The sequence below is a fragment of the Doryrhamphus excisus genome, linkage group LG5, assembly GCF_037039965.1.
Source record: "Doryrhamphus excisus strain RoL-2023G ecotype Guam linkage group LG5, RoL_Dexc_Guam_v1.1, whole genome shotgun sequence".
Lineage (NCBI taxonomy): Eukaryota > Metazoa > Chordata > Actinopteri > Syngnathiformes > Syngnathidae > Doryrhamphus > Doryrhamphus excisus.
In genome coordinates, this window is record NC_136361.1 from 23,927,190 (window position 1) to 23,943,956 (window position 16,767).

Genomic DNA, 16,767 nt, shown 5'->3' on the forward strand with positions numbered 1-16,767 from the left:
TTGCATTAATGATTAGTTTCAGGTTCAATTGCACTCCCTGACTCTCTTTTATCACCATTGTTCATTGAAAGAGTCACCAGATAAGTCTGAATACTCCCCTAAATACAGCTACAGTGGCTTAGTTAGTTTAGTTCATTTATATACCATTATATGCCAATATAAATACAAAATAGTTAATTTATGTACCATTATATGCCAATACATATACATATATATATATATATATATACGTATATACATATACCATAGGGGGGAATCACGGCCAAGTACCCTCTAAACTGATGATCGAATTGTCCCCCGATGATGGGACCAGTGTTTCGTAATGAGATCAGACATACAATGAGCAGGTTCCCAGTCCTGTCACCAGTATGGGAGGTGGTCGTCGGTGGGGCTCCCACAGCAAAGTGCAGTGACCGCCGCCGGCCCATCCTGATGAAAAGATAACGCTGTGACTCCAAGAAGACCACCTGAGTGTAGCTTCCAGGCAGAGGAGGCCGAAGCCTTCTACACAGATGCAGTCAGAGATAGTCCAGTTTGGAACTGGGCTGAGTAAGACCTGGTTTAAGTGACACTTTGCCAGCTACCAAATTGATCTTAATCACACGGCCATGTTTACAGGAAGGCTGTCTGAGAGCCATTGTGGCGTAAACATAAATACTTCATTCACAACCTTGTCCCTACTTTTCGTCTTAAAGGACTTTTGCACCAGAGAATCCTCTTTTGAAAGCTAAACAATATGATCTTTGAGCAGTATCACCGCCACTTCATTGTTCTTTCCCCTTGCCGTGTACAATTAAATCAAGTTTTGACTTGACTGGGGTGCAGACAGGACATTCCACAAACTTCAATCTGACAGTGTGTGTGGTTTATTTCTTAGCAGATGGCATGAATTAAGCTTTTTCTATGAACATCATAAAGACACAGCACACACACACGCATCCACTTTGGAGTGAGGAAAATCTCACAGCACCACCATGCAAACGTGGTATTAAATATGCTGATTGAGGAAGTACTGTGTCATACATTTGAATGTTTACATGTCACAAGGAGGCGGGCACGGCGACTGGAACAATTGGCATGCAGACATGGTGCACGTTTATTTTATTGACATTGTAAACATGACTAACATTGCACAAGCCTTTAGCGGTCAGTTCTTGAAAAACATGGCCGTGGTATAGTACCCTATTTGTGGGCCTGTAATACGCCTTCACACGGTACAGTACGTGCTTTACTTTCTGTCTGGAACTGTGGGACTTGAAATCACGAAGTAAATCATAAAAAGGTCTCCGTTCATGCTAGCACATCCATATACTGTCTCGTCACTTTTTTATTCACCATAAACATTTCTTTTCAATGTAAATGGAGCCACTTGTGAACCAAAGTAGAAAATATAAATGAGCTAAGCGTAGAGTAATACAAGGTCACAGTTATACTGCTTATTAATACAGCCTTCCATCAATGCTGTATTGTAAAGCCAATAAATAGCAAACAGTAGTGTACATGGGTCCCAAAATGACTTTGTCCAATCATGACCCTCGAGGATGTCCCATTGCAGTGGTGACAAACAACGCTAGCACCGCTGAGTAAAGACCTCGTGTACTCAGTCATTCAAGGGTTGTTGTTTTTTCCAACCTTGCCAATACAAAGGATCATGTTTTTGCAAAATCCATTTCGGATTTTTCTTCAAGTTTTACAGTAAAATGAACGTCGCTGCATCCCTTTTCATTCTTCCTAAATCATCGTCGCATCGTCGTGCCAACAAGATGCATCATCAGTTGGAAGCTCTCCTTTGTTTGACTCGGAGGTGCTGGTTTCCGTGGCAATTAGCAGAGATGAATTGCTTTGGGCATTCAGTCATTCCAACCAACCTCCCGGATTGTCAGTCCTTCCAAACTTCCTGCTCACATTCCCGTCGAGCGCTCTCAGCATGAAGGTCATGTATTGGGATGTCCCGCATCTCAAAGAGAGTAACAAGCATGGAGGCTGAAATGTCCTCTGTGTTTTAGAGTTTTCCACGTGCGGAACGCACAAACACAGCTTGTCAAGTACGGTATTTGAACTTGGGAACTACCTTCCTGTCTGTGCGGCAGACAGAGTCCCTCCTCTGTGATTACAGGTTTGATCTGGAACAGGACTGACAGCACTGCTTGCCGTAAAACTTGTGGTTGCACACTCCATGCTGGGGCACCAAGTAGCACCAGTTGAAGTAATCCCGGCACGCCAGGTCTGTCGGAGGAAGCAGTTGGTTACATTTCAATGATGTCGTGAAATATTTACAATTGAATTGAAGTGCGTACAAACACCAACAATGCTTTAGTCACTTGCACCATCTACCAATCTACTAGAGAAGTCCCATTTAGACCAAAGGTGGGTTCCGCTCTGGACTGGTTGCAGGTGCCTGAACCCACCCCACATCACACTGAGAGGTGTCTGTGATATTTTCTAAACTGTATTTCGCCATATGTGGGGGAGAAAATGTTGGAGAGACCTCTCGGTGTGGTGCTGGATGAATTTGGTTTTACTATCAGATCTCATTGGACGCCTTCAAGCCATCGATGAGGTTCAGTACCTTTTTTGTCAGGTTGGGGGCAGAAGTTGGTATTGCAGGCCTGCGACATTGAGGGTTTCAAATGGTGGGCACAGCCAGAAAAAGGCTTCCCCTGTGCAAGACACTGGACCATCCTGGCTTGCACGCCACCTCCACATGTCACGGTACACTGGAGAACACAAAGAAGTCAGCTTCATCACGACAGGTCCCGGATTGGCTCAATTTAGGCTTGCGACTACGATTATTTGCTTAGTTGATTAATCTGAGGCTTGCTGTTTCCATGAATCCGCCAGCCGGTTATGAACCAGACAGAAACATCTAGTGCTTTGGTCCGCGACATATCAGGAAAGATGAACACGGAAGATGACGGGAAGGTAAAAATATTCACATGTGAGGATATTTACATTTTGAAATAAAACAAATGATTCAAATCGAATACCGAAATAAACGATTAATTGTATAATTGATGAATCATTGACTTATTAATTAATTTCTGCAGCTCTATTTAAGATGTAACACTGGTGTGAAAGATGATGGTCCTTCCTGCCGTCCTTACCTGAGACCAAGGTGACGCGTGCCATTCTGGCCGTGGTAGCGGTAGCGGAGCACGAGTGAAGTGATGAACATTCCATCGCTGGACTGATGGCGTTGTTCGAAGCGGACACTCGACTAAGATGCAGTGCCGCTGCAGCTCCACGATGGGTCGGGGGATGTGGTGGCACTTTTTGGCTGCAAGCTCTCTGTATTTGCCCGCTGTGTCCTTTTGTTGGGGAACCAGAAAGTTCTCAAATGGCAGTAGCTACAGCTTGTGACACCTACATAGACATGTACAAATACGTATTGTTATACTTACCTTTTCTGCACACTTGATGAAACGTGCTTGATAGCCGCTGCCACATGTTACTGAACACTGCAAAATCAATGCAAATGAACTTTATTGATACATATACAGCATACAAAGAGGCTCGTCAAGAGGCACCGTACCTCTTGCCACGTTGAGACAAACCACTGGACTTTACGTTGTTTCTGGCAGCGTTTGATGAAGCAGGATTCTTGACTGGCAGGTTTCGGCAGGCCTGCGCACAAACTGTCGGCCAAAGTCTGCGACCGTTGGTCTGTGTTGGGTCTGGTGCACAACACCGTCCGCTTCCTCAAACCATTGCCACACTTGCGAGAACACTGCCGCATGTAAAATAATACCAATTATTAATAGTCAGGTTTGTCCAAAAACAGAATTACTGTATGATTGACTTTATATTAAAGTCACATGTCAGGGTCAGTATCCGATTGCCGTAGTTTTAAGGAACTGTTAATTATCTAAAAAATGAACTCAATCAGTCAAGTGAAATGTCTTAGTTTTGGTTATGTATTCATAATTGCTCTTTAAACAAACAAAAATATGTTTTATCCGATGATTTAAAAGAGTTTTGAAATGTTGGATAGCTGCAGCCCTCGTCCTGCTGTTACTAAATATAAAAAAGATCATCGGTCAATAATAATCATTCCTATGAAGGGAAAGAAAACATGGCCGCCTCCCTGCCGCGCTCGCCCTCCCACTAAGGGACCAAGTGGGGGTAAGTCACCGTTGATGCACTACTGCACTACTGATAAGGACGTCTGCCAATTCATTTCAAAAGTTGAAGAGTACTGGGACGGTGTGAGCAGTAGAGAGTCCAGTCGGTCTTAGTGCAGGTCTTAGAGCGAGCCGCTGCTTTAAGACAAACACACCCTGTCCCACCATATTTGATTGTCTTGTGCAGGCTGCAGGCCTTCAGGCAGCAACCCCCACTTATCCTGCGAGTCAAGTTATGTGGCCTTTATCAACATCTTGAAGGGGTTTTGGTAAAGTAGTCACTGCAGTGGCGCAGGGCATCAGAGTGGAAGACGACTACTTGTGGCGAGTACCGGGGATACCCTAGTTGGGGTTACAGAGTACTGTGTAGAACAGAGAAGCCAATAGGATGCATCTCAGTGGGCTCATTGAGATTTTAAAGCTGTTGAGATCATTGTCATAAAATGTAACAATGTTAGAAGTCTTAAGACCAGGACCCGGGTCACTCGTACAGGAAATGTGTTTCTGCTTAACAAAATGTTTTTGTTCGTTTTCACTGTTACGTCATGTTTTTCCTTGTACGTTTGTGTACACGCAGGTAAAGCTCCTGCATCAAAGGACTTAGGACTCACCTGGGACCACGGCCCCAAAGTCCAAACTGGCGGACAGCTGTGGGGGCTGCAGGCCTGCCTCCTCGCTGGGGCCGGCTGAGAACAGTGCGAGTCGGCGGTGGTGTCTTCTTTGGTCCGACTGCTTCTTTGGACGCAGCGGACCTGCCGTGTCTGCTCCCCGCCTCCGCAGCTCTGACTGCACGCCCCCCATCCCCCGACAGACCAGCTGGGAAAACACAACACAGCCTGCTGAGTCAACAAGCTCGGCCTCCCAACCCCTTCTTCTCATGGCTGGAGTTCACAAATGACAGTATGATAACCGTACGAGTTTTTAAGACCTTCCCTTATCACAACTTTGCTCCTTGCTTGAGTGATGAAGGTTCCTCTCTCACAGAACAAACGGAACAAAGTAGCCGCATGAAGGAAGAATTACTGGCATGGTTGGATTTTACTTTTACTCGAATCATCTGATGAAACCATGATTGGCAAGTGTGTATGCGGCACAACATCATGTTGTTTTCACCGTTCTTACGCAAAACGTTACACAAATGTTGTCTCTGCAGACAGATTGAAAATGCAAACTTGAGAAAGGCAAACTTAAAATGGCAATGCTCATTTAATGAAACATAATATTCATTTATTTGGGGCGTTTTATCTTCTAAAACGCCCCAAAGAAAAACTTCTGATCATTTTTCTGATCCTGATGGTAGAAAGACAATAAAAACATGGGGCTGATGGAACTGGTACAGCTGGTACACATCTTATGTCAACTATCATTCCGAGTTCATCCATCCATCCACGAGAGCCAGCGTCCACCCTGGACCGACCCATTCCCACCTACAGACAATGTGGAATCATCACTGAAATGTTTTCGCACTATGGGAAGGAAACGTAGGCAGAATCAACACAGAGTAGGACCCGGATCTCAAACCACGCCTTCTTCCCTCAACACTGAACAACAATTCCGTGAAAGTTGAAAGAAAAATGGCAGAGCAGAGACGAGAATGATAATCCATTACTATAACTGCCAGACCTTTGGGGGTCCCCTTTTATCATCGACACCTGACAAACTGCGAGCAGCATGGCCCTCAGGCTCGACTTGCGAAGGCGCTAGGCATTTACTCACGGATGACTGGCTTCAGAGCAAGTTAGAACAACCCAAAGTCGGTGCTTTGACTGTAACTCAAATCCACAAAAAGCTTGAAATGCTTCTTGCTTCATCTCTGCACTCATCTCCACTCGAAGCAAACATCATCACATGTGGCTTTCATTACCGTACTTCATATTTCGTTAAGCCTCTTAACAAATGTGTTGCAAGCTGTGCAGTCTTAGTGTTCTTAGACCCAAACCGTCGCTTATTGGGTCAACATCATGTCACACGAGGCGCAGCCTTTTATTACGGTCGTATATTTCGCTGGCCTAATCCTTGTTCGGTGACCTATTAAAAACAAGCTACGTCTGCGGTGTCCTCCGAAACAATTGGAAGAGTGAAGTCAATGTCTTCGTTTTGCTGTTTGGGTTCGACATCAAAAGAAAAATACGAGAGTTCGGCTTTTCTTTCCAGGTAACTACATCTGGATCATACAACAGGGTTGTAGGACCACAACGGAAAATAATAACTTGAGGTTTGGAGAAAACAACTCGTACATCTCGGGAAAAAAGTCGGAATATTATGAGAATAAAGTCAAACTTTTCCTTCCTTCCCGAAGAGCTATGCTCTATTTTCCCTCTGACACGTCTGACATGTAACATCATCACCTCATTCTCATACATTTATCGTTTTATTCTTGGAAATTTACAGCTTTTTTTCTTGGAAATTTAGGATTTTTTCACGTAAATTTAAAACTTTATTCTTGAAATCTTTTTTTTTATATTTGTGGCCCTAAAACTCTGTCTTCCGCACAAGCTAGAAGATAGCACCTTTGGTTTGAACCCCCCATGTCCATGTGAACCAAAGTAATGGAACTTGCGCCTGACAGTTGTTGGGTCCTATTACGTCGCTTATCCAGCCAATAACACCGTGCCACGGCCCCGTGCCATACGCGTACATACGAGGCAGCACACCTTGACTTGGGCACCGGCCCAAGCATCAACCTACCCAAGTGGCCCGTGCAGCTGAACAATGCAAACCTCACGTTTGCAGGATCAGTGACTGAATGAGAATCGTGGTTGTTGGTGACTCTTTCCGGTGTCAATTGAAAAATCAAACGTGATGATTATTTACACACAACATGACTACAGTAAAGCAGTCTGGCTCAGAAATAGTACTACAGATCACAATGAAATACTACTAATATAATGATAAGGAGAATAATAACAAGGAGAAACAAATGGAGATCAGATGAGCAGTCAGTTACCCTCCCTGCATATGAAGCATATGAAGAGTCAAATATCCTCTGGTCTCAATGACAGTCTAGATTCTCACGGGGGGCATTAAATAACCCCTGACTAACATGAATGGGTGGGACGCGAGGTTGGGAAGCCCCATACGTGTGTGGAAGTGAGTGCGTTAGTGTTAGTGTGTGTATCTGGGTTAATATTTCACACTGCAAGACAGAATGATATCATTGTCTAAAAGTGAGCAGACATCAGAGATTCTTTCCCATGATGTAATCTCACCTTCATCCAATGAGCAATTTCAAGCGCAGTACCTGCAGGCCTCGGATTAGCAGAACCACAAGAGATCGACTAACGCCAATAGCAGGATAACCATAGTGAACATTTTTCAACACATGCTTCGCCTCAGCTGCCAGTTTAAGGACAAAGAGGGCCCGCAAAAAAACTTGCGGGCAAGTGGTGGAGAATAGATTTCAACATTTTCCATAGAAAAACTGAGGCATGTTTCCGATTCCGAGTTTACATTCCGGCAGATGGAAAGTGAAGCGTGGTATACAAAATGCAATCACAAGGAAAACTGTAACACCAAACAAATCTCAACGCAAACATTTACGTAACCAAATGCAACATCTGATGCAAATAACATCAACGTCAAAGCAGCCTGGAATCTTCACGTGGAAATAAGGATTGTCAGTAATTAGTATTCTTTATTTAAACTTCAAATAATGAACAGTCGCTAGTTTTAATCTTATCTAGTCTACAGTTTTTAACATATGAAATAATAACTTCAACGTCAACAATTTCTCACAATATAGTCAAATATGTTTATGAATTACATTTATGACATTCATAAAACCCGTATTTAACTTGACTCATGCATCATAGCAGACAGCATCATTGGAAATGATCTATGTTTCGTCTAGTCGGCCTAATTCATTTGGAGAATATACGTAGACAACTGCTATTTAGTTCTTCAAAACAGTGAACAATGGTTGGGGCGTTACCTCCCTGGCGATAACAATCAAGTAAAACAATGAAATCCCAACCTGATTTGAAACAGGTGATGTCAACAAGCTTTTTCCATGCGGGTGACTTTGGTATAAAAATTGCCGCTGAGGTGGAAGGACTCTTTTCCAGACATCCACAGGCAACGTGTATCAGTGAAATCCCTCGAAGCGTATAAAAGAACAGCCTGTCAGCGGTATTTGGCTAATTTACCACATCCCACAGCGAAAGAGTTTAGGCTCGAGTGGGAACTCGTGCTTCAAAAAAGCTGTAAAAAGATTCTGGATGGATGCTGGTGTTATTCCTTATAGGATGGCTGTCTTATATCTTTATTGGAGTCATTGTCGTAAACAAACAAACACGATGGCATACACGATGAAGGGAGTAACACATGCACCACAAAATATTAAAAATATTAAAAGCAGTGTAGGATAATTTCTGTAATTTCTGATTTTGCAATGACTGATTGCAGTTGCTGTAAATGTCCTATGCATGGGTCTTGAAAAACATGTTAATCATTGACATAACCTAAAGTTATTTTCCTCATTCATGTTCTCCCAAGTGTGTCATTGACTGATTTCCTTTCTAGTCTGGCCCTTTATGACGCTGTGCAGAGCAGCACTGACAAAGGGAGGGATGCAGGCCAGTGGCGCTGTGTCTTTATGTGCATGTGTATTCTACATCCTGGATTCCAAAGACCGTGACTGGACCAGCTTCGCATACAAGCCATTGGGTGCATTTTATAAACGTAAACATGTTTTTGTAAGAATGTAGTAAAAAAAAGAAGGAAAGGCATAAAGTGATAAAACTTTTCTTGCACCATGGTTGTCACTGCTTGTGTAAACGAGTAAGTACATCATTTGTTCGTTACAGTACACGACTCTGTATGAAACTGTTGTTGTTCTGGAACAGTCTTTTTGCAATCTCAGCAGTTCCACTATGGAGGATTTTGTACATTTTGAGCTAACCTCATCCTTTCATTAGCATAGAACATAAACCATAAAAAGATGTCTCTGGTGGATCCATTGTTTAGTCGTCAGCTTGGGTCCACATGTGACTTAGTCCTCACTCTGTTGTTGTAAACAAACACAGAAGCTAACAAGTCCTGACAGTTTGTGAAGTATCGTAGTGAAAGGGATGAAGCCAAAAACAAAACATCCAGTTCAAGTCCCCCTCCTCGCTGATCCTCACACGCATGTTTTGGCCAAAATACAAATTATTGTTATATTATGTGAGAGGAACGATTGTGTCACCCTCCGACAGGTGCGTTACTGGACTGGGAAAGGGTGGGGAATACGGCCTCCGCCTGACATACTCTATTCTCTTTACTGTGTGAGACTTTTGGAAAAAATGTTCAAGCAATAAACACCTTGACCTTGCATGTTTGTGTTGTACAGATGTGTGGCCATTGTAGGCCAACGACACCAAGTAATTGTACTCCATTTCAAATTACAACGGGACAGAAGGTCAGTGAAGTAAAGACAAAACTACACAATAACAAAGACGTCACCGTGAGAAAGGACAAACACACATGCCAAGTGTTGCATTCATATTATATGATTTTGACCTCTCGTGCTTGGATAACAACCCTTTTACCAAACCACCAGCATGACTGAAAGGGAGTGAAAAGGTTCAATAGCGATCAACATGCCTATTTTTAAACATCAATCCCTCATTCATCGTGGCTAATTGGTTCCGCACCGTTATTCATAAATGGAATGTTTTCATAGCTGGAGCATAGAAAACCTGTGTACGACCTTGGAAATGTGTTTTTTTAAAACATTATTAGAGCTCTCCAGGCATAAACCAACACCCCTATAGTAACCTTTGGAGCCGTATTACCCAATATAGTAGACATAATAAGAGTAAAGAAGACGTAAATAAAACTCCTGCTCATGTGTATAAATGGCAGACAGGAAGTGATGTCAGGGGTTCAGAGGTGAGTTTTAGCTTGTTGTGGCTGACGGATGCCACAGTAGTCTGTGTTGTTACTAGGGATTACTGTGCCTGTTGTGAGACCATTCCAACCTGCTGTGGTTCAAGCAGTCAGGCGTAATGAGTCGAACATTCCAGTAACATTACTGACACCTAGTGACCGATGTGGAATACTACATCAGCGTCTTTGAATGCATCTTTTGAATGCCATATATTTTTATTCTAGTTCATGTAGCCATTTTTATGCTTGAAGATGCTTAATTTAGGCAACAAATATGTAACATTATGTTAGATATGCTTATGTTTTGATTAATAATGGGCCATATTAAACCACAGAACAGCATGATTTATTCATTTATATCCATCCATCCATCTTCTATAGCGCTTATCCTCACGAGGGATATAGTTTGAAAACCATAATAGAGGTGAAGAAGCGCAAAGTGGTGAGGGATGACCGTATCATGGAAGGCCAATTATCCAATATTTGACCAAATAAAGATAACCTGTTTTTCTTTGTTGTGTTTTTGTCATCAACTGTTAAGACTTACCTGGCAGGGCATGGTTGGGTGTTGCAGGGGATCACTCCTGTGGCCGGTCTTGATCTGGCATTGCAGTATGATGTGTTCACTTGTAATCGCATGTCTCTGTAACATGCCGGCTTGGTGTTCATATGGCCTGTGAGGAAACAATGAACAATAATTATGTATTCTCATAACATTGTACACAATGAAAGCCATGCTTGGGGTGTTGTCCATTTAGGGCATAGGTCATTTATAACATGGAAGCGGATTTTCATTTGGAAAAGATGAATATGAACAGTATAATTATCCACCAACACTCTACACCATAGCTTGCCATCCCAGAAAAATGATAATTGGCCCACAGATCTGTCAGTATTGGTGTCGATTGATTTGGTTCATCTGCAACCTGATCGCTGGTTTGGTTTTTGGCCTGAGGCGAGTTCAGCCCACAAGGGTCAGTTAGTCAGTCACACTCTTTAATCAGGCAAAGGCCCCAACCCCGTGGTCTACAATCAGGACACAAAAGGTGGAGGTGCTTAGGGCAGACTGAGACAGGCCAGGGTGAGGAACTTTAACCTCTCTGGTCAATCAATAGGAACTCTACACTGGGGGGCTTTGTTGACATCAACGAGAGCAAGCAAGTGCACGTGCAACACCAACACAGAGAAATCTGTAGTATAACTAAATATGCCGCACATACACACACTTAGCCCGCTGACCTCCGGCCTGGGACTGCCCCGGTCATTAAAGCAGGCTTTATGTGTGTGTGTGTGTGTGTGTGTTGTTGGGCCACTGTGGAACTAAAGCCACTGGTCAAAGCCATGCAAGTGTGTGCTTGCTTGTGTGTGTGTGTGTGTGTGTGACACGATCAGTCCTGACCAAGAGCAGCTAATGTGTCCTGAGTCACGATGGGAACGGTGACGCTGCAACTGAAGACCTCATTAGAGGCCACAGAAGCTTGAGTGAGCTCTGCGTGTTTGTTCCTTCATCTCCAACCTGTCCTCTTCATCTGGAGCTCGCATCACATGGTTCACATGGAAGGTAGAAGGTATATAACTTCTTCTTTCTTCGTCTTCTTTCGCAAATCAACTGTACCGGGCAGTTTAAATACAAATAGGTATACTCTACATGAGCGTGAAAATGAGCAACCATACCTCCGGCACATGATGCTGAGCACTTGGAGCGTATGACGGCCCAAGTGTAATTGTGTTTGATTTGATTCCTTCCTTCATCAGCTTTATTTAGGGTGTATTCCCAAAGCACACCTGGGTTCACACCTTGCAGCAGTATCTGAAATATAGTGAAATCTAGTGGTAATGATAGGATTAATGACAGGATGTACAACGTATGCAGTGATTAAGTGAAGTACAACAAATTAAATTATCTACAAAAAGGTTCTTATGATGTATTAAAACATGCAAAGATCAACGAGACAAATCAATACCTCAATAACAAGCGTCTCATTGGTAGGGCCAACTGACAGGAGGCTTTCTGGTCTGTTGTAGGGTCTCTTATATTCAAAAATGGCTCCCGCAATTGGATGTCTGCCTGGCCAGTCCACCGTCCAATGCCCATTCAAGAAGTAGCGCCTCTGGGTATCCCTGACAGCCAAGTAGGAGCTCGACGTATTCAGCTCGAGAACCCGGATACTCCGAGCACCTGCTGGGATGATGACCACACCGTAGTACTCTGAAAGAAAAAACACGGTCCGTGATAGTCAGTAGAGCAGTCAGAAAAAAATCAGAATTTAGTCCATATTTAAAGCTGAATGACTGCATGACAATTCCATTTCAAAAAGCGATGCTACACTTCACGATGTGACAAAGATGACGTACGGTTGGAATGATGCTGCTTGGTGTATTGCCCTTTGTAGGTCTTGCAGGTGGAGTTGTCTCCTTTACACACTCCGCACACATCGAGCCCAGCCGTGGAGCCCAGCACGCGGTCACAGCCCACTCTCTGTGCGACAAAATGATCAATGGCACGTTCATCTCTCATTATTTCCTGTTGGCTGCATTTTCATTCCTTAAAGAGGACAGCTGTCTTGAGTTCACCAGAGACCAGAAGTCCCTTCCACGCTGACATCCAAAGCATGCAAACATGTTGAAAAGCATTGTTGACTTCCGAGTAAAACATTATTACCTCACAAAGGCCATCAATACAGACATTAGGACTGTCCCGAGAGCAAAGGGTCCCATCCTTGACTTTGCTCGCAAGGGCAAAGAAGAAATCATAACCTTCAGCAAAGCAGTAAAGCTTGCATATATCCTGATCTGCATGGGAGGGCAAAGTCAGCTCGTTAGACATTTTGCACATTTTATTTTGATATCTTCTAAAGAATCTCCTAAATATGGAGTGCATTTTCTGCTAAATCTGAGGGAAAGGTCACTGATGCTGCACAAGGGGGGCAGGGAGGGGAGCTAAGGGACCGAGCACCAGGCCTGGTCGATTGTCAATGATGTGGAAGTGTGTCCCCAGGATTCTCACCATCAACTCTTGTGTACGGTCTCCAGGTGTAGTGCCATCCTCTGAACTGCTTGCTGTTAAATTCCGCACATTGCTGCATTCTGTAGTCCATGGCATTGGGGGGGCAATCCTGAGTGTTGCACAGCTTAAACAACCTGGTGGAGCCTTCACAGAACTTTCCTCCATAAGCAGGTCTGCAACAGGAAGTCAAACTCACCGTTAGCATTGCTACACAGCGCGCCAGTATCATCTGATGACCAGCTTTCTGTGTTTAATTCAACGTTTGGCGGTATGACATGCTTGGATAGTCTTTATGTGGCTGGGAGGTACTACTTTTTGTGAAGGGTTCTTCAATCACAGGTATACATCCTCAGGTAGGAGATCCCTCTATGAGCTGCTCGTACTTATCTATTTTCTTTACTCTCGCATTTCCTTCTCGCGTTTCCTGCTGTGGTTGTCGACATTTCATCTTTTTCTATCTGAGAAAAACATTTCTCTGTTAGCCCTTTTCTCACCCGCTAAGGCCCTCTTATCTCAGCCTATCTCTGTCTTCTTTCCAACGCCACCTTTGCCCTCCTTCCCTCCCGTGTCTGTCTACTTTAGCCCACCATTTGTCAAAAACTTGGCAAGACCTGATAAAGAGGAGCCTCGGGTTTTGATAGAAGGCACCAAGGCTGACTGGCTATGCAAATATTCCCTCTTGATTTATGGGAAAGGGGATAAGTGAACAGATAGGAGATGATGCAGTTGAGTCATGTGACCCACACAGTAGCTAATAGTAATAATAGTAATAGTAAAATGAGATAGAGCATAACCATCCAAAGAGGTGGAATCTGTTGTTTGGTAGTATTCATGCAAGATGGCATGGATGAATACAACTGGCATCCATCGAGTACATAGAGTACATAGAGTACATAGAGTACATAGAGTACATAGAGTATGCAGATTGACCTCATTAGGACACGTCTTGCGTCATCATTTTGCCATGACGTAAGGATAGCGGCGTATCTATGATGTCATCACATGGAACTTTGAACAAGTTTTCTCAACTATTTGTAGCGAATCGTGTCTTCCCTACCTTGGGTTACTGCAGTGCCGCTCCCGATAGGTGACCCCACTCTCACAGCTTCTCGAGCAGACAGACCAAGAAGACCACTGTGACCACTGGCCATGCTGGGGCCTGGGGCCCTCATCTCCCTGTTTCACACACTGGCCCCTTCGACACCACTGGATGACAGAATGACAACGTGCATACGTTCAGGCCGGCAAGCATCAGAAGCATAAAGGTGCTCCATCGGCTTCCAAATAAACGTTATTCACTGTTAAATGGCTTTCAAAGCACGGGTGAACTTTCCACATGCGAGCCTGTTTACACACGTGCACGTCTCCAGTTGAATTAACTATGCTAACCCACATGGAGCCGAGGTAGGAGAAAATACCTGACAATTATATTACATTCTCCAGATAGATACTGATACTTTTCCAAACACTGAGAGTAGAAATACTACTGAACACAATGCATAAATCAATTAAAGCGTGATTTAGAACTTTCTTCCTGAGTAAAGACAACATTGAGTGCTGCTTTGGGGGTCTTTTGTCTCTTCAACCGAAAAGACAAATTCCTGTTTTACTCCAGCACTTGTCAGGAATACATGTGGTGTTGTGCTTACAGTGATGGAGTGCAAGTGAGGTCAGGTCTCACTGGAGTTCACAATTACCCCCGTTCTCTGAACGGGACCCGTTTACATGCGATGGAGGATGGTCCATTATGTTGCTGCTGGTCTAACGAATGAAAGTGAGGGCTAATTTTGAGGGCTGTCAAAACTAACATGTTTATTACATGAGTCATTTATGACATTCATTTTTTAGTGCAATTAACACAAGCACGCCTCTCTGTTATGACGGCAGGCAAAGCACGGTGGCGCGACTCAATTTAATAACGTCATTCTGACCTGAACACATCACAGCAGCACAATCACAGTACCATAGACTGTATCTCCAAGCCATGACACTACCTCACTCTCAATACAATGATGCCTTCAGGGACACTGTGAACAAAAACGGCTTTATAATGCCCGTGTGTGTAAATAAACAGGAAGATGAATGGATATCCTTATCGCTAACTCCGTAACTCTGGAAAATACACTGAAAACAAGTACATTATCTTTAAAATTATTATTATTGTATTAAAACGCAAGCGTCAGTCCTGATAATAACACGGTTTAACGCATGATGAGGATGTTGTGCTATTATTAAAGAGACTAGTGTCAGACACATCGATTTTTAGACTAGCGTGGTCTCCTTTATCTTTAGTCACATATTCACTGTTAATACTTATTGTATCATTTTTTTTCTGTTCATTAAATACAGTAAAAATGGGCATATTTCAGACATAGTTGCTAATAGTGATTAATCATAATTAATTCAAAAGTAATTCATCTGCATACAATTTGTAATTATCTGGCAGCCCTAATTTCCATGCTGCGTTCAATCTGATTCAAGCTGATGAACCAATGACCAACCACGACTTGAAGGGACCGTGACCTCTCTCCAAATCCCCGAATGTCATGCGAGAGGACATTCTGAAACTCAGACAAGCGGTTTCTATCATGAACCAGATCTCTTGGTGTTAAGATGACATCAGACATGTTGCAGACCTTTGGAATGATCCATGTTGATAGTTGGGGCACATGTGCTGTTTTCATGCCCCCCCCCCATCTCCCGTCTCAGCCTCATCTTGTGCTTCTCCACTCAGAACGCCAACAGCTGATTTCTCCCTCAGGTTGTTCCCCTACCGAGATTTCCAAGTAAGCTTATGATGTTTGGTTCTGTTAATTGTCCCGGCGAGGGAGAGGGTGGGATTAAGCCATCAGGTCCAATATATTGAGAAGCAAATGCCGATCAGGGGCTGTCAGGGGAGCGGGGGGGTCGGTGGCCAGAGGCTGGGAGAGAGAATGAGCCCCTTAGGGAGAATCCGTTTAAAAGAACGAAGGAAAGAAACAATAAATAAAACGAACAGATTGCTTTCTGGCAGAGATCCCATGAATACATTTTTTGCTACATCGGCAACAAAGCAGTTGCAGCTGCTCCCTCCGCCCCATCATAAAGAATATTGTATAGACGCTGCACTTGAATTATCTCAAATCTAATTTATAGTCAAGATTAGCCAAACTTTTCACTTTGCTGTAAACTCAAATGAGGCCCGCCTGCACTTAGCACAAGTGCTGTGTCAGGGAATTCCATGAAGTGGATGAGCTTCCGTTCGGTGCTTAACTGATCGATGGATGTTGCTCTACATCGACAAAGTCTTGGGACATTGGGCCTTGGCACCAACACACGCAGAGCAGGGAAGGAAATATGGAGTTGGTCCCCATTGAGTCTGCCATCCTCCACAAGATCTTGGAGTGTCTCTGTGGAAACGGCCAATGGTTCTGTCTCCTGAAAAGGCTACCAGAGAGGTCGCCATCACTGTGAGGGTCCTGACGCATGGACTACTTTGCTGGTTAATGTGAATCCCTAATTTGCTCATATGCATTATTGGGTTCATATAAAGTAAACATTATTTACTATTTCGTGTTTTGGATGAATTCCCAAGTAAACTTAAGAAAACTTGAGTCATAATACGCAGTCTAAATATATTTTATCATCGCTTGTTTGGCGTGGAACTCCATATTTTGTGTTTGTGCCAGTGAGTATTTGTCTGTCTGTTTGTGTTCAAATAACTTGAAAAGTTCATAATGGATTAGGATGACATTTTCAGGAATTCTCGGAAATGGGATATGGAAGAACTGG

At 43.5% G+C, this 16,767-nt stretch overlaps 1 protein-coding gene across 5 annotated transcripts in view; it reads right to left on the minus strand.

The window, feature by feature from the left end:
* Positions 1 to 908: 908 nt before the first annotated feature.
* Positions 909 to 16,767, minus strand: part of adamts16 (ADAM metallopeptidase with thrombospondin type 1 motif, 16) — a 38,560-nt gene continuing 22,701 nt past the window's right edge. For all 5 annotated transcript variants that reach the window (XM_058053221.2, XM_058053224.2, XM_058053225.2 and 2 more), the window contains 13 exons: positions 14,054 to 14,202; positions 12,997 to 13,169; positions 12,652 to 12,782; positions 12,345 to 12,468; positions 11,954 to 12,198; positions 11,664 to 11,799; positions 10,537 to 10,663; positions 4,733 to 4,937; positions 3,533 to 3,727; positions 3,402 to 3,458; positions 3,105 to 3,308; positions 2,570 to 2,717; positions 909 to 2,226 (listed from right to left, as the gene is read on the minus strand). In XM_058053221.2, the coding sequence (XP_057909204.2) occupies positions 2,111 to 2,226; positions 2,570 to 2,717; positions 3,105 to 3,308; positions 3,402 to 3,458; positions 3,533 to 3,727; positions 4,733 to 4,937; positions 10,537 to 10,663; positions 11,664 to 11,799; positions 11,954 to 12,198; positions 12,345 to 12,468; positions 12,652 to 12,782; positions 12,997 to 13,169; positions 14,054 to 14,202 (2,010 nt within the window). In that variant the 3' untranslated portion in view covers positions 909 to 2,110. The remainder of the gene's footprint in view (positions 2,227 to 2,569; positions 2,718 to 3,104; positions 3,309 to 3,401; positions 3,459 to 3,532; positions 3,728 to 4,732; positions 4,938 to 10,536; positions 10,664 to 11,663; positions 11,800 to 11,953; positions 12,199 to 12,344; positions 12,469 to 12,651; positions 12,783 to 12,996; positions 13,170 to 14,053; positions 14,203 to 16,767) is intronic.